Source organism: Bipolaris oryzae, assembly GCF_000523455.1.
Source record: "Bipolaris oryzae ATCC 44560 unplaced genomic scaffold scaffold_293, whole genome shotgun sequence".
Lineage (NCBI taxonomy): Eukaryota > Fungi > Ascomycota > Dothideomycetes > Pleosporales > Pleosporaceae > Bipolaris > Bipolaris oryzae.
Window position 1 is genome coordinate 1 of NW_006911569.1, and position 17,303 is coordinate 17,303.

The 17,303-nt window shown below is 47.0% G+C and overlaps 7 protein-coding genes across 7 annotated transcripts; 4 read left to right on the top strand and 3 right to left on the bottom strand.

Moving 5' to 3' along the window:
* Nucleotides 1-1,883: 1,883 nt before the first annotated feature.
* COCMIDRAFT_10032 (uncharacterized protein) lies at nt 1,884-3,254 on the bottom strand (the record flags this gene model as incomplete). The annotated part of the gene is made up of 1 exon (XM_007695290.1): nt 1,884-3,254. The coding sequence occupies one exon, from the start codon at nt 3,252-3,254 to the stop codon at nt 1,884-1,886; it is 1,371 nt and encodes a 456-aa protein (XP_007693480.1).
* A 492-nt stretch (nt 3,255-3,746) lies between these two features.
* On the top strand, nt 3,747-7,154 carry COCMIDRAFT_41594 (uncharacterized protein; the record flags this gene model as incomplete). Its single annotated transcript, XM_007695291.1, has 9 exons — nt 3,747-4,272; nt 4,320-5,220; nt 5,355-5,424; nt 5,479-5,555; nt 5,606-5,856; nt 5,905-5,976; nt 6,024-6,527; nt 6,576-6,736; nt 6,789-7,154. 9 exons carry the CDS (start codon nt 3,747-3,749, stop codon nt 7,152-7,154), a joined length of 2,928 nt encoding a protein of 975 aa, XP_007693481.1.
* Nucleotides 7,155-7,691: 537 nt separating this feature from the next.
* Nucleotides 7,692-8,808, bottom strand: COCMIDRAFT_10034 (uncharacterized protein; the record flags this gene model as incomplete). The annotated part of the gene is made up of 3 exons (XM_007695292.1): nt 7,692-8,086; nt 8,142-8,439; nt 8,491-8,808. The coding sequence occupies 3 exons, from the start codon at nt 8,806-8,808 to the stop codon at nt 7,692-7,694; spliced, it is 1,011 nt and encodes a 336-aa protein (XP_007693482.1).
* Nucleotides 8,809-9,391: 583 nt separating this feature from the next.
* COCMIDRAFT_41596 (uncharacterized protein) lies at nt 9,392-10,473 on the top strand (the record flags this gene model as incomplete). The annotated part of the gene is made up of 2 exons (XM_007695293.1): nt 9,392-9,462; nt 9,519-10,473. 2 exons carry the CDS (start codon nt 9,392-9,394, stop codon nt 10,471-10,473), a joined length of 1,026 nt encoding a protein of 341 aa, XP_007693483.1.
* A 554-nt stretch (nt 10,474-11,027) lies between these two features.
* On the top strand, nt 11,028-12,140 carry COCMIDRAFT_109927 (uncharacterized protein; the record flags this gene model as incomplete). The annotated part of the gene is made up of 1 exon (XM_007695294.1): nt 11,028-12,140. The coding sequence occupies one exon, from the start codon at nt 11,028-11,030 to the stop codon at nt 12,138-12,140; it is 1,113 nt and encodes a 370-aa protein (XP_007693484.1).
* A 990-nt stretch (nt 12,141-13,130) lies between these two features.
* On the top strand, nt 13,131-13,865 carry COCMIDRAFT_30981 (uncharacterized protein; the record flags this gene model as incomplete). The annotated part of the gene is made up of 1 exon (XM_007695295.1): nt 13,131-13,865. The coding sequence occupies one exon, from the start codon at nt 13,131-13,133 to the stop codon at nt 13,863-13,865; it is 735 nt and encodes a 244-aa protein (XP_007693485.1).
* A 44-nt stretch (nt 13,866-13,909) lies between these two features.
* On the bottom strand, nt 13,910-15,858 carry COCMIDRAFT_109926 (uncharacterized protein; the record flags this gene model as incomplete). The annotated part of the gene is made up of 5 exons (XM_007695296.1): nt 13,910-14,083; nt 14,149-14,640; nt 14,697-15,222; nt 15,288-15,582; nt 15,639-15,858. The coding sequence occupies 5 exons, from the start codon at nt 15,856-15,858 to the stop codon at nt 13,910-13,912; spliced, it is 1,707 nt and encodes a 568-aa protein (XP_007693486.1).
* Between the last annotated feature and the right edge of the window lie 1,445 nt (nt 15,859-17,303).

Genomic DNA, 17,303 nt, shown 5'->3' on the forward strand with positions numbered 1-17,303 from the left:
TATCTAGGTTAAACTACTACCTCTTGCCTTTAAAATGAGCTACCCTAATTGGAAATAGATTTAATATTCAGCTAGTTATACTAGTTTAAAAACTAGAACTTTTAGGAACACTCTTTTTTCATGTCACCCATCTGTATCATTAGCTTTAAATATAATATAATTAGATATTTAAAAGCGTAAGTTGAAGATTTAATTTAGAATAAGTTAATAGATATTACTATTTTTAAGATATAACGTGTTATAATGTTAACGTTAACGCGCTAGTAGATAGTAATTAGCTTACTTAGGTAATTAGCTCACTTATAAGCTACGTTAATAGTTATTAATATTTTAAATAATATATCTTATACTAGATACTAATACCTTTTGTATTAGTAATCTTTATAATATAACTTTGAAATTAATAATATAAATGGTATTTTAAGCTCATTAAAAAGATATAAAATTAAGCTTTATCTACACTATTCTTATAGTCTAGATATAAACTCTATAGAAAATATTTAGAGCTTATTTAAAGACTATTTAAATTAAAGAAAGATAAGTTTTTTAAATATTAGGCTTAATAAAGAGAGTATTAAAATATTTCAATTAGTGATTATAAAAGAGTAGTAGACTATTCTATAATAAGTAATAGATAACTATATTTTTTCTCTACCTAGCTATTATAGATAGATAATAAAAGCTAAGGGCTAGTATACTAGGTATTATTAGCTACTAATACTAAATTATTAGTAAAGAATAGTTTATATTAAAATAAGTTTTATCTTTTTTAACCTTTAACCCTATAGCTTTAAAATCTAGAATCTTAGTCTTTTAGACCTATTATATACTAGATATCAATGTAAAGAAAAAAGATACTCTAAATAAAGAGATAATCTAACTTAAAGTTAGTATTTTTTTATAGCTCTACTTTAGAGCTATTTTTTACCTTAGCCGTGCTAACTAAGTAGATACTCAGCTTATCTAAAATATAGCTAGAGCCTCTTAGCTTTAAAATAAGCTAGCCTAATCAGGAATAGGTCTAATATATACCTAGCTATACTAGTTTAAAAACTATAACTTTTAAGAATATCTTTTTTTTATAATACCTCTCTGTACTAACTTCTATATATAATAATCTAATTATAACGAATATTTAACTTACTACCATAGTAGCGGAGATATTATAATTTAATTTAGTATATAGTTTTATATTAGCTATACTATAATGTACAATAAGTATACGGAGTATACGAATTATACTAAATTTGTAGAAGTTCGCTTGTTATATCAAGCTTATGACTACAGAGTACCTCATGTCAACGATTCCTAAACCTCGAGACTACTTATACACTTCAAGTATTAAGATGGATATTGCTTTGTAATCGATTCTTTCCACCTGACCTGTCATTATTACCTATACTCTCATTAACTTCCCCATATATGATACCGTGGCTGCGTTTTCTGGGCACTGGGCGCGCAGCTTCTGCTCTACATATTAGATATGCTGCATCTACATTGGCTGTTACCTCAGCCGCTAGATCGTACTATCTTAATGAAGCGTACTGCAGATCGCTACATTTACTGGTTATGATTCATTTAATTTCCAATTACAGTATTCCGATTACTAGCATAGTGTCTATTGGGAGAGAATGTCAAACATCAAGTGTCTAGAATTCATGTTTGGTCATCTCCGATTCTATACTATGTAATCTCGAGAATCATCCTGTACCTCAAGATGAATGTGTTTTTTCTGTCCCGCCTTAAATACTCATTCTGCTGTAATCATAAAGTAAAAACCTTCTTATAACAATCCTTAGCGAGAAGTGATAAATGGCTTCCGAGTTATCGTAGACTATGATATGCTACAGGATGAGAGTGTCGTTGTACTACAGAGACGTCATTCAGTATTTCTCTTCAATCACGTAAGTACAGCGACTCCAATCAGGATCTTCCATTAGTCCCTTTAACTCCATGTCTGGAAGACAGACAAGGATGAGATAATCACCATTTGCTTCCTGAGGATAGATATAAAACGTGTTGACTGTTAATGGCAGGTGGGGACGACGTCCGAAGTCTGATTTCCCCAGAATGCCATAGTCGAATCCATTGACCTTGGCATTCATCATTGATGAATGGCCAACATCTGTCTGGAGATTCATTCCTCCGGAATACATAAGCTGCATCTTATCATCGACAGAGTCAACAAAGGTGGCATAAGAGCGAGCAGAAAAAGCGTTGTTCACATCGTCGAGATCCTTGCGAAGTCTAGTGGCAACAGTCGAAAGTGGTGCGTCGACAAGCTCCTGGAATGTGAGGCGGGATGGAGATATGTACACCATCTGACCTAGATAACCAGGGGAAACTCCAAGAACCGGTCGTGTGTCGATGGCACGATTGAATTTCGATACTGTCGAGGGAGCCAATCCAGTTTTTATCCTCACTGAGGCTAGAGACTTCCAGAATAGGGCGCAAATAGCATCATTAGGAGAGATGAAAGGGACATCCGGATCATATCCAACGGGGTCTTCGGCAAGCTTTTTGAGGTCTGCAAGCGCTTCCTTACGGAAGAGGAAGTTCTGCCACCTTCCACCGGGACGTGCGGGAACGAACTCGGGTGCTGGGTCAGGCTTGAGCAGCCAGCTGTGATCGAGGATAGGCTCAAATGGATCCAAGAGACGAATCACATCACCCGGGTCCTGGTTTGCAGCGGCAATGATATCTTCTGGGAAAGGTTCGTCGCGAAGAGCTGCGGAGAGGAGAGTGATGATTGTGAAGAGACCGGTTCCATCTACAACGTTGTGTTGATTCGTGTATGTCAAGATAAAGCCGCCCTTGACAAATGTGACTTGGATCATAGCTGGTGGTGCAGGCCCAATTATTGCAGTATCGTATCGCTCAGGAAATCCTGGATATGGGCAGAGTACCTTTCCATCCAGCATGTAGAATGGTGCATTTGCAGCAAACATCTCAGCATATGATGGTAAAAGATCGGTTGCATCTTTGATCTTAAGGAGGCCATGAGGGGGAATATCCGTTGGCCACGGTTCGACACGGATTGTGCCTGAAGTTCCGTTTTCACCTTCTGTATGAACAACTTGCCCAGTGAGCCATGGGATAGCGGCCAGAATCTTGCCAGTCGCTTCTCTAAGTGCAGAGATGACTATTTCTTGGGTGAGATCTTCGCGCCAGGGAAAGAGAGCGACCCCGTGGTTGTATGTTTTGAGTTGAGGAAACTGTCCAAGGACATCGACGCCTCGGGGTAAGCCAGACATATTGAATTTGCTGCTTAGAATAAAGAAGGTTGGTGAAGTCGATGATTGATGTGCGATGTCTTCAATTGTTAAGGCACCTCATTTGTAGTTAAATCCGGTAATCCATTCATTCATTGTTTCTAGTGTTGGATCCAAGTCTCTGGACTATACGTCGGCCTTACTGCTGTAATCGTAGGTTGGATAAAGAAACTCCGAAGTCCGCCGGACTCCACACCTGTGCCTCCGACTGTCACCGATCCCAACATGCGGCATCTGCACTCGATCGATTCTTCGATCATACAACGGATAGTTGGCCCGAACATGCACTGAACACGGGCACCGGAGTATCTGATCGTGGTATGGCGCCGTGGCACAAGCGTGCCCAGCACGTACGCGCAGGAGAAACAGTACCCTATTATGCGCCCCTTCATGCACTCATCATCACCTTCCATCCCTGAAAACTCTGAGCCGAACCCCAAGCAGCAGTTTCGCGATATCACGAAGAGTCGCAAAATGGTCCAACCCAACACCAAGGTCGAGGTCGTCGAGGTCTCCGATGAAGGCCATTTCGAGGTCGCGATCATTGGCGGTGGAATTATTGGCCTTGCGCTCGCGACTGGCCTTCTCCAGCGTAATATCAAATTCACCATATATGAGCGAGCGCATACGTTTCGCGAGGTTGGGGCTGGAATCGGCTTCACTCCAAATGCTGAACGGGCCATGACGGCGCTGAACCCGGCCCTTCACGCCGCGTTCCGCAAGGTTGCCGCGCAGAATGACGAGGACTACTTCTACTATCTAGATGGCTACCACAGCAGCAAGGAAGATCCGAAACACGAAGAAACTATTCTTAAATTGTATCTGGGCGAGCGTGGGTTTGAAGGATGTCGAAGATCTGACTACCTGGCTGAGATGGTAAAACTGGTTCCATCAGAATACATTCAACATGACAAGGATCTCGTCTCTGTGATTGAAAATGATGAAGATGAGAGAATTCACTTATCATTCCAAGATGGCACGACTGCGACGGCCGACATTGGTAAATCTTCCAAATGTGTAAGCGAATCAGGTACTGACAAGCCTCAGTGATTGGTTGCGATGGGATCCATTCGAAGATGAGAGAAATTATTCTTGGAGACAACCACCCTGCTTGCACTCCTTCCTATAGCCACAAATACGCTATTCGAAGTCTTGTACCAATGGATAAGGCTAGGGCCGCTCTTGGAATCTTCAAGACCAGCAACCGTGTCATGCACTGTGGTCCTGGTGCTCACGCCTTGACGTTTCCAGTGGCAAACAACACGATCCTGAACGTCGTTGCTTTCGTCACGGACCCTGACGAGTGGTCGGCACCAGATAATAAATTTGTTGTTCCAGCTACAAAGGCCGAGGCGACTGAAGCGTTCTCAAAATTCAACCCAGTGGTCCGGGATCTCATGGCTCTCCTACCTGAAAATCTGGACAAATGGGCAGTGTTTGACACACGCAAAGAGCCTGTACCCTCCTATGCCAATGGTCGTCTTTGCCTAGCGGGCGATGCAGCGCATGCTTCTTCCCCCCACCACGGTGCTGGTGCAGGATGTGGCATTGAGGACTGCCTCGCTCTTGCCGTCCTTTTGCAGCATGTGTCAGAATACCCCAAGGCTTTGCGTCCTACAGCTTCCCGTGTTGCCCTCGAGGTTTATAACAATGTCCGTTATGATCGGTCCCAGTGGGTCATGGATACGAGTCGAGTCATTGGTGAGGTCTACGAATTCCAAAATCCGGAGTGTCTCTCCAATCACAAGAAGATTGCCCAGGAAATTCATGATCGATCGCACAAGATATGGGATTACGACATCAACGCGATGGTGGACGACTCATCCAACCAGTTCACATTGGCAATGAAAGAGGTGCCTTCTTCTGCAGCGAGCAAAACCACCTCTGAGCTTGATAAACCGCTTGTTGCTGACCCTCCGGCACCTTCCTATCTCTCCGGATTCCGACTGTAAGTACAGAGAAACGGTGGTCCCCAAGATCTGATAATGTCCATGGGACATCAACAGACCATAGTTGGCTCTTGGGGTCTCAGAATGATCCCGTGTTTGCATTTGAATACGCTAACCTCTCGCCTCTATATAGGTGGGCCTTCTTAATCTCGATGACGCTCGTATATTTCCTCATGATGCTCGACATGTCGATTCTTTCTACAGCAAGTCCACCGTTGAGTCGGCAGAAAATGGAATATTTCTGACAAGATTTCCAGGCGATCCCACATATAACCGACGAGTTTAATTCCCTGCTTGACGTGGGTTGGTATGGAGCCGCTTACCAGCTATGCGCGTACGTGTTTTCTCTTCTAATACCTGGTATCCTTCTAACACGCATGCTAGTGCTTCATTCCAGCCTCTGACCGGAAAGATGTACGCTCGGTTCAACTCGAAAAAGATTTTCCTAGGTTTCTTCACTATCTTCAATATTGGGTCTGCTATCTGTGGTGCAGCGCAAACATCGGCCATGTTGATTGCTGGACGATTCATTGCTGGGCTTGGGGGTGCTGGACTCATGAACGGAGGTTTCACGATGATACACGCCTCGATTCCTCCTGAACGTCGGCCTGGAATGCTAGGGTTTTTCATGGCCTGTGAGTTCTGGGCAAGCTAACATACAATCCATTTGCTAACAAAACTAGTCGGAAACCTAGGTTCTGCCAGCGGGCCCCTTATTGGAGGAGCCATCACGGAGTTCGTATCATGGCGCTGGTGTATGTGTGCTTCTCTCCCCATCGTGTTCATTACTGACATAACACAGGCTTCTACATCAACCTTCCCGCTGGTGCTCTTGTGTTCGCTGCCCTCCTGTACCTGAACGTTCCCGAGATCCTTGTTAAACCCCACTGGAAGGAAGTCCTCAAGCACCCAATGCGAGAATTCGACCTCATCGGATTTGGACTATTTGGACCCGCTGCGATCATGTTTTTCATCGTCCTAGACTTTGGTGGAAATCGATACGCCTGGGACAGCCAGGAAGTCATTGGCCTCTTCTGCGGAACCGGAGTCATGTTCGCCATCTTCTGTTTTTGGAACTACCGGAAGGGCATGTCTGCTTTAATACCCTTCTCAATGTTGGGAAAACGGATCGTTTGGTCATGCTGCGCGACTATCTTTATCATTTCGGGCACAGTGTTTGTGACAGCGTACTATCTCCCTTTATACTTCCAGGGTGTCAAGGCCGATACACCATTCCAAAGCGGCTACAATTTCCTTCCCACGATTATGACACAAATTGTGTTCACTATCCTGAGCGGAAAGCTTGGTAAGATACCTTTCTAAATTGTAGGCTGCTCTGCTGACAAATACGTAGTGCAACGATTCGGTTACTACTTGCCTTTCATCCTTATAGGCGGGGCATTGAACTCTATTGGATCTGGCTTGTTCACCACGGTGTCGACTTCAACAAGTATTGCAAAGCTAGTGGGATATCAACTAATCTCCGGAACCGGAAGAGGTCTCGCCCTTCCGATGGTAATTTCATCAAAGCCTCTGTCCAGTAACTCTTATAACTGACATCTTCTAGCCGATGATTGCACTACAGAGTTCCCTTCTGCCTACCGAAGTTCCCGTAGCTCTCGCTATTTTTGTCTTCTCTCAACAGATCGGCGGTGCTCTCATGACTGTTATTGGCCAGACTATCTTTACAAATGAGTTGAAGAACAACCTCAAGAGTGATTTGCCCGCTGTCGACTCGAAGAAGATCATTGAAGCTGGTGTAACACGGATGAGGGGTCTTGTTAATGCAGGACAATTACCGTCTCTACTGAGGGCATACAGTGAGAGCATAGGAACTACATTCTATTTCGGTACTGGCATGTCAATTTTGGGAGTCATTGTAAGTTGCTGGATGGGCTGGAAGGATGTAAGGCCTAAGCCCAAAGCATCTTAAAGGCTGATAAGTCATGGAGCTTGTACCGCTTTTAGTTCCTAGGGTGGTGAATCGGGCATACATCGTTAAAAATAACAGTAATCACTAGGCCTAAATGGATATCGTGGTGGGTTGATAGAGAGAGATATCGAGTTCAACACGTAAATTGTATATCATGAATGCGAGGATAGAAGAGCTAAACTAGATCATAATTAATATTGACTGCTTGTTGCCTATAAACGGTAGATGCTAAAGAAGTGGGCTTCCAATATCCACAAGCACCTGTTGCTCAGAGTTTTGCTATTCCCTCAATAAACATCCATAAATTTTACCTTCTGCAGCCTGTTGTATGATCATCGCCACTTCATCGAATTCATCTAGAAGCCCATGTGAAAATGTGGATTACCCACCACTGTCATTTTTTGGTCCTGCTAAGATCTAATCCTCCGTATAGTATGCACGAACTTAATTGGTATGGCTACAGAAAAAGCGATTGACTTCCAAAGCTAACTTGAACACATTCTCCTCAACATCAATGGATAAGACTTAGCAACCACACTATGCTGCAACCGCTTGAACCGTTCGATCCTTTTCGAGGAATTTGCTCTTCTCTTCACCAAGAGAAGTCTTCAACCTCCACATGAAATGGTCCCGCACGCCAAATTCCTGCCCAGATCCGTTTAGAGGCTGGATCTTCAGTTTCATGTTACCGTTCAAGAAGAACGGAGCGGAATAGCGGTGGTTCTCGCCAAAGTTGATAACGCGGTGCAAAGCGCTGCGGTAGTAACCAGCTGTCCACTTCTGAACCAGGTCGCCAATGTTGACTACGTATGAGTCGGGAGTGACTGGCACTGGCACCCAGCTTTCGGTAGGGGGGTAAAAGACCTCGAGACCTTTTGAGCCGGGTTGTTGAAGCAAGAAAGTGATTCCACCGAAATCTGTGTGAGCACCGGCTTTTTGATTGTTAGTTAAGCTCTACTTTCTAGCCAAGGCACAATGTATTCTTACCTCCAAGCTGTTTAGGATCGGTGGATAGCTGAGGCGGGTAGTGCAGCAACCTCAGATTTCCGGATGGGTCGATGAAGAACTCATCGAAAACATCAGGTGAGCAGTTCCATTCTTTGGGGAGACCCAAGGCGAGAATTCTAAGCACCTTTTCGGCAAGCTTGACCATCTTGTTGCGGTACTCCATAAGCGGCTTCTCGAAATCCTCGGATTTCAGAGACTCGGGCCACTGGTTTGGACCGGTCAAGAAAGTGCCGGCATCGGGGTGGTCCTTGGGGATCTCTGCACCGATAACGAAGCCCTACGAGAGTTTAGTTGGAGAGTTGACAATAACAGCCTAGATGGGTCTCACCTCTTTCATGTCAGGCAGAGTGCCTGGCTCTGAAGTCTGGCCTCTGTACATTTCATAGCCACGGTTTGAGATTCCCAGACAATTCTCAATGAAGACAGCCTTCTTCTCTTCAGCAGAGAGATCAAAGAATTTTTTGGCACATTCTAGGGTGGTGTCTTGGTCTTTGAGGGGAATGCCGTGACCAACAATGCTGAAGAAGCCATAGGTTCTGGCGGCGTCGCAAACTTCCTTGACGACTTGGTCTTTGGCTTCCTGGGTGGCATTTTCAGCGAAGTATGGCGCCAGATCAACAAGCGGAATCTTGGCTGAAGCTGCCATTTTTGGAGACGATATAGCTGGATGAGGTAATGGGAACGAAGCTGTGGCAATAGTGAAGACAAAGCTTAGCGTGTTGATATGCTTCTCGTATTTGACAAGAACCACTCCACTACTACCAAGCTTTAAGGTCTTTATGTTACTACTCAATGAGTGCCAAGGGAAAAGAAGCTGATAATACAAACCGCCGGAACACAAGGCCGATAGAAACTCCGTATCGTGTGTTAAAAAACTGAGATCAGGACACCGTTTCCGTGCGAATGAATGCGCGGAGTTCTTTTTGAAACGGTCGTTTCAGGGCAAATTCAGTAAGTTTTGCCCTCTGTCGATAATTGCAGGACTCTTTGCTTGGCTTGCGGGCCCACTATTACTCCCTCGGAGTATCAATTGACAAGGGCCGAACATCAAACTACGAGATTTCTGTATCGCTATGACTGATTGTGATCTTTGTAGTCTGAATTCGAAGTAACAAAACTAACGAGTTAATGCCAGACTACCCTCCTGATTTTCGACTTGTGTGTCACTACGAACATCCCGTATACCGATACCCTCGTCGAGACGCCATACCAGCCCAACCTATCGCAGAATGCATGTTCTGCTTACTGGAGGAAATGGGTTTCTAGCCGCTCATGTTCTCAACCATCTCCTTGAACGCGGGTAAACTCTTTGTTTCATCATATCTCACGAAGTCATGCTGATAGCGGTTGGTTTAGCCACAACGTAGTTACAACCGTTCGCAGCCAACAAAGAGTCAATCGCATCAAAGCTCTGCATCCAACTCTACCAAAAGAGAAGCTCGACTTCTTCATTGTGCCCGACATCGCAAAGCACGGTTCTTTCGACTCTGTGTTCCAGGGCGACCACGTGTTCGACGCAGTAATTCACACAGCAAGTCCTAACGTGCGAAGCTGCAATGATGTCCAAACAGAACTATTGGATCCTTCTATCATTGGAACAACTGGCTTGCTCTCCTCTGTAGTTCGCTTAGCGCCTTCCGTAAAGCGCGTAGTTTATGTTTCGTCCATGGCTGCTTTGATCGATGGTTCAAAGGGCGATTGGCCGGGGCACACGTACACCGTCGCGGATTGGAATCCAATCACACTGGAAGAGGCACTCGATAACTCGAGCTGGATTCCTGGATACCGTGCCAGCAAAACCTTTGCCGAACGTGCTGCTTGGGAGTTTATGGATCGAGAAAAGCCTCGCTTCACATTGACTACCCTCACTCCTCCTGGTATCTTTGGGCCAATGGTCCGGTATCCAGGTTATCCACCGGAGTCGCTAAATGCTTCCAACGAAATCTTTAGTAAGCTTCTTGATGGTAAGATTTTCCCTACTGGGCTTTACACATGGATCAACGTTACGGACGCTGCTCTTGCACATGTAAAGGCAATAGAAGAGGAAAACGGTATTAGCGAACGCGTCTTTCTCACGTCTTCAGAGCAACTGTGCATCAAGGATGTAATAGAGATCATATACGAACAGTTTCCAGAACTCCGCGAAAGGCTGCCGGCGAAAGACAAATGGCATATCGCTGGGTATCCCGAGGGCGGCGTGTACAAGGTAGATGCGGCGAGGGCGAAGGCTCTCATTGGACGAGAGTTTCTTCCCTTGAAGAGCACCGTCATCGAAACCGTAAAGTCGTACAAGGATTATCTCGAATCCTGAAAAACGTTTCTTCTTTCATGTAGGAAATAAGCGCGACAATCTATGTTGAAAAGTCCATCATTTGACCCAATTGGACAGCTGGTGACCATAGTCAGCGGGCACACTACTACGTACCGGGACGGTGCATCTTGGAAGTCCGATAAGTGGTTAGATTACTCCGGGCCAATGGCTTGGCCTGTTCTTGTAGACCAAATCGGTAAGTCTTGCGCCAGTCGCGACTACCGCTCCTTTCGGGCCGACTATTGAAAGTGTACCATTTTGCGACACTATGATGAGGGAGTACATATGCGTAGATGCATCCCATCTGCTGATCGATATCCATCCTGCTTCATTCCTACCTTTATCTACCCTCGCCATTATTAAGTTCTTGAATTAATTGACTTCTCCTGTTGAGCCATTCGTCAGGTTAAGTCTCGCAACGAAACACGCCCAAATAGTGGGCGAACCCTACACAGCTTGTTGTGTTATACCATCATACAATTTTGTTTCCAATCCAGGCTATATTACTGGAACCACCTCTCTGTCCGTGATCGCTAGATTTCTGGACTTCGAAAATGACACCCACCAACAGGGCCGCTTGGCTTGCGGGCAAACAAGTGTTTCCGTTGCATGTTGGCGAGGCACCCTACACACCACCCGGGCCGAATGAGGTAGTCGTCAAATCAGCAGCCATCGCCATCAACCCTGTTGAAGCCATGAAGCAAGCCATGGGCGACAACATGATGCCGTGGATAAAATATCCCTTCATCCTCGGCCACGACGTAGCAGGCGAAGTAGTCGAGGTCGGATCCAAAGTCACACGCTTCCACCCCGGCGACCGAGTACTCGGTGATGCCGTGAGCATCGACCAACGAAGCAATCGGTCCTGCGAAGGCGCATTTCAAGAATACGTTGTGCTACGCGAAAACCTCGTCTCCGCGATACCGGATAGCCTTGATTATGAACATGCATGTGTGCTCCCACTCGCCATCTCGACGGCTGCATGCGCATTGTACATGAAAACCTACCTGGCGCTGGACTTGCCTTCACTCAAGTCTGAAAAGAAAGGCAAGACTGTTCTGATATGGGGCGGTTCAACAAGTGTTGGCGCCAACGCCATTCAGCTTGCTACTGCTTCTGGGTACGAAGTCATCACCACAGCATCGCCCAAGAACTTCAACTTCGTCAAGAGCCTGGGCGCCACCCACGCTTTCGACTATCACAGTGCGACGGTAGTCCAAGACATTATCGACGTACTCAAGGGCTCAGAGTTGGCTGGCAGCGTTGCTATCGGTGATGGATCTATGGAAGCCTGCATCAAGATTGTGGCAGCTTCATCCGGAGTCAAGTTCATCGCACAAGCATCTCTTCCCATGCCCAGCCAGATCCCTCCTACAGGGATGAACATGGTGTCATTCATCGCGCGTTTCCTTTGGTTCAAGGTTTCGACCATGGTGAACTGCAAAGTCAAGGGCATCGGCTATAAATTCATTTGGGGAGACGATGTCATGGAGAACGAGGTAGGAAGTGCCATATACGAGCATTTCCTGCCTGGCGCATTGGCAGCGGGCAAATACAAGTGTGCTCCTGAACCTGTGGTTGTTGGTAAGGGGTTGGATCAGATTCAGGAAGCGTTGGAGCGCATCAAGAAGGGTGTTTCGGCCCAGAAGTTGATTGTGGTCCTTTAGTGTGACTTTTTCACATATTGTGTACATGTATTGCTTCTAGCGTTCTTAGTGGCCATTTGCATAGGTGTTTTTCATTCTTCCATTTTAAAATACAGTTTTCATGAAAAAAAAACCCCCCCTCCCCCACCTCCCAAATTAGAGATAGGAGTAGCCACATGCTATCGAATTTCCGTCATCAGGCTGAATATCAGGTTGTTGTCTCTACATTCAAACGAAAATCACCAACATATAGCCAATTGACGCGCCAGCGTGATCTTGATACTGAGTTGAACTGGGGATTACTTTGACAGGAATTATGAGGAGCCAGCGGCTTTTGGCTTCACCTAGCAAGTCTCGAGTTCTCAGCGGGTGTCGTAGCTACACCAACACGATCGTTCAACATGAGATGATGCTTCATTTACCATATGCAATTTTGTGTCATGTCTTTTTTTTTTGAATGTGAAAAGTGATGGACAACTCATCCAACATGCGACAGGATGCATGCATGTTTGCAATGTTGTAGTAATTACACATCGCTGACTGAGAAGGAGTATCTACCTATTGGCAGCATTAACTTGCTTAGGTATGGCCCCAGTGAAACATCTAGTCTATCCACCAATTAGTGTAGAGCTGCCCGGGGCTTGGCACCACGCCTCACTCCGTTGCGAGTAGAGTTGATTGTCCGTAAGAAGTCGGCTGGATGTGTATGCGTAAATCATTCCGAATGGCCTTCAAAAATGATGCGACTTTGGACACGTCCCCAGTATCCACATCACATTTTACGGTGCAGATCGCAGATTATATCCAACATGCTCCGTTGAGTAAAACCACGAACCTCCGAGTAACTCCGGCCGAGTTGAGAAACTCCGTGTCCACCACACCACTGATCGGAAGTAAGATATATATATTTACCGAGCAAGCAAATGTAAGACGATATCCAGCCCACGCTTACATCTTCTATTCCCGATTACCAACCAAACAACATCTCGAACCACCTTATCTCTGCCCACCATGTCCAACACTAGCACTCACGGATACGGATACGACTTTCCCGAGACTCCCCCCAACCCCACCACTGGCAGGATTGCCGTAGCACCTGTTCACCATGAGCCGCCGCCACCAGCTACTGTGCAGCAACTCTCCCGTTTCGGCCCCCGCTGGAACATCCGGGATGTGTGCCAGCAGATTTCCCAATACACGCTAGAGATGGGTATTGTCGAAGGCACCACCGACGAGTGGCAGCGGACTCAAGATCCCGAGGCTGATTTCACTTTCCACTGCGCCCTTGACATCATGGCCGCATCCCTCTTCCGCGCAAAGCAACTCGTCCTCCGCCATCGCCGCGGTTTCAGCGAGGCCGAGTCGGTCCTCATCGGCAAGGAAATCAAGAACGTCGACTGGGGCATGACGCACTTGCTCTACAGCTTCGTCGCCATCAGGCACTTGGAGACGCCCACCATGGCCTGGAATGTCGGCACCGGTATCGAGAGGCACTTTTTCCTCTTCAAGACCTTCCAGGCTGCCCTCGAGGGCAAGCTCGTTGGCGAGGGCAAGGAGGAGGCCGAGAAGTACTTTGACAAGACCAACAAGTACTTTGAGGAGGTCATTATTCTGTTCAAGGGACCACCAGGCAGCAAGAGGCCCGAGGAGGATCCTACTCTCGGAAACTTTGCTGAGATCAACGAGCCTCTTCCTGCTGGCTCTGCCGCCGCTCAGCCTGCGGAGCCTGAGAAGGTTGCCAGTTAGAAGTGGTAAAATGAGTAGTAGTGTATCAAATGTTCATTTTCTATTTAGTCAACTATCCTTAGTCTATCTACACATTCTTGTGCAATGACGTTTACTGGGCTCAGGGCTTGTAGCACAGTTTGCAGCGTTAGGCGCATTTCGAAGGTGGGATCGAGGTGAGGGTTGGAAATGAGAAAGTCTCCACAGAAGTGGAGAAGGACTGGAGTAAACGGATGAATCTAGGGTTTTAGTTAGCAATGAAATTCGATATTTAAGGAGAAAGACAAATTGGAGTCATGTTTACCTTGAAGTAGCTGAGCTCGACCAAGGCCTTGGACATCATGATCATTTGGTGTGCGGCCGCCATTGCTCTCTTTTCGCATTCAACAGCGACATCGTTGCTTTCATTTGTGCCCCATGGGGCTATCTGACTAGATTTGAATAGCATGAGGCTTGATGCCTGGGCGGCCAGCACTGTAAAATACGCCATTGGATCTTGGAAGATCAACGCGTATGGGTCGTCGAGAGCCATGCCTTGAATGGCTTGTTCCAGTCTTGCATCCAGTTGTTGTTGCCTATCCCAGAAGCCAAGCGAGATCAAGCCTTGGGCATGCTCGACAACGCCTTGCTGCTGATGCGACAACAACTGTCCACATATCGCGACGAGTTGAATCGAATCTGTGAATGTCGATGGTATTTTGGATTCGGATACCAGTAGCGGGCTGGGTAGAAAATCCATGACGGTAGGCTCGTCGGACTGGAATTCCTTTTCGGGGCAGGGTAGCCGGGTGAGAATCTTTGATTCGGGTTAGAACAAGGGTTCGCTTGAGTGAGAGCGGGAGATCGACTTACGGTATGCTGATCAAACGTGACCGGTAGCCGGTCCAATAGGCTAATGATTCGATCAATGGTATAAGCCATCCAAAATGTTCTCCTTCGCTCTTCAATTTCGACAAAGGTGAGATTCTGGAGTAATAAAGATGCGACGCCATCGCGTCCGTCGATATTGTGGAGTTTCATGAGCATAGCGAAGCGGAAGCACTTGCCTGCACTCATCCATGCTTTTCTATAACCCACACGCATGAATTCGTAGATGGTAAGCAAAGCCCGCGCCTGCACCTGTTCTAATCGCATGCACTCGGCGTTGAGATATCGCTGCTCCAGGTTCTCAATCATACGGCTTGTGTGTGTGTACAAATCGTCTTGGATGTGCTGGAACTGACTCGAAGTAGAGACTGCGAGGGTCCACATGGCATGCTGCAGACAGGGAAAGGCCTCATCCTCTTGCTCATAATGCGATCTTCGGGCTCGCACAAAGTAGTGTCGCTTGTTGAGAATGGGAAAGAAACTGTGAACGCGGTCGAAATAGAGATGGCTTCTGTAATGTGCATTCAGGTTAGCAAAAGCTGGTGGGTTTTGGCTGGGGAAGCAATCACAACGTACAGGTCTGAGCGCATGGGCTCGGAGATAAAGTCGACTGGGGACAGTCTTGTGATTGGAAGTGCCATGGCCGAGTTGAGCTGGGAAAAGACAGAATCGACTTCAAAGTTGTGTGCCAAGTCACTGCTTGAGGCTTCTTTTTCGAAGAAGTCGCGAGCATCTTGCGGGATGAGGTCCGAGAATGCTTGTTGGTCCGGGGTAGCGAAGGTAGTGTCCAGCTCGTCGGGAAGGCGTGTAAAATCGTCGTCGGTGGTATCCTCGGACGTTCTGTCACTACTCAAGCGACGTTCAAGGGCCACTATTGGATCTCATGTTAGCGTAATGACGTAATGAAAATATGACCAAAAAAATTACCTATTCGAGACTGGAGGACGCGAAGATGACCTCTTTTAGGACCACGAGGTTGGCGCGTAGTGGTAGTTACACAGGTTGTGGCAGAATCGCGACAAACGCCACATTGTGGCTGAACTCTATCGCAGCGAAGCTTTCGTCTGCGGCACTCATCGCAAGCCAGACCCGGCAGTTGGCGTGAACGTTGGGTGGTGGTGGTGGTAGTAGTAGGTGTTGAAGCCATGGTAGAGGGGTTTCTTGTTCCCTTGTTACTTATCAAAAATGCAAATGCAAAGAGAGTACCAATTTGGTTGCTCGAATCGCGTCGTGTGTGGGTGTGTGGGTGTGTTATCCAAGTATATGGAGTGTATGTTAAATAGGTAACGTGGGCAGCTATTTGACCAGATGGGCAAAAGGGTCATGAAATACAAGCTCAAGTTTAAGCTTTCATCGACTAGTGGGATGTGGATCCATGGTATCAACTCAACAATATAATGCAGGTTGGTCGTCAAGGAGGCCAAGATGACTCCTATAGTGTGTCCAAGACGTTTAGCTGTTAGCTAAGAAACAAGGGAGGGTGGCAGGAACTGACGGCAGTTAGTCGCAGGCATCGACATACGTGTGTAGCGACGTTTGCGATGGGTCTCGGTCCTGTTCGTTGCTAACGTACAAGGTTACTAGTCGGCTTATTTGCTCCGCTAGCCGCCGTTTGTGTACACTTTTAGAAGAGATTGCGAGACACGGCGAAAATAGAGCCGTGGACGAGAGAGCCAACGCAAGTGGAGCACTAGCGATACTGAGTAAGTACGAAGGGTGCTTGGCGTAAGTAAGTGTTAAGCGAGCTGGCCTTGGGACTGCTGCTGCTTGAAGGATCGCGTGCAGCGAGGGACTTGTGTATATGGACATGGTGGGTACAGCATTGGACGCAATGTGACGAAAAGCGTACAGCATGACTGGTCTCGGTGTTTCCGAAACAGCTTGAGGGCGTATAGCAAAAAAAAAGGGATATGCTACTGAGGGTATGAGCCATGGCGACGTATAGGTTTTGGCTGGGGTTCCCTGCAGCTAGCTAGTGTAAGTAGTTAAGTGAGTAAGTACATGCTCATGTACCGACACCCCTGTAGCAATGTACGTGTTTCATGAATCAAGAGAAAATAGAGAGAGAGGCAGCGAGACAGAAGGGCTAGCCATGCGATGGATGGGTCCGACGTCTGGAACAGTCGGCAAAGAGGGCCAGGGAGTGCGTCGTAGTGTCGGGGGTGTGATGTTAGTAATGCGCCGCGCGGCCGTGTGATTGGAGACGATGGGCATGAGTAAGTAGGTACCGGTCGACATCCGATGGAGAGGGAGGCGGGTGAGGCAGGGCGGCGTTGGGGGTCAGCATGGAGTGGGAAGGGTGACATGGCAATTGCCGTTGTCGATAGGTACGAGGCAGGATGTGGTACGTACTCGTACACAGCGGCAGCAGTAGCATGTAGACGGAAGACAGCGTGACAGGAGTCGGACCTGAGTGGGCGCCATCCGGCCGGACTATCCCATCGGCCCGCGGCAGAAGATGAAGCGGCTACCCACTGGTGCATTTTCTAATACAGGGCGATCGACGTTGTGCTACGCCCTATTGAAACTTGACGTGGGCGTTGCCAGGCTCTTGGAGTCGCATTCGACGCGCTTGGCATGGGGTGACTTGCA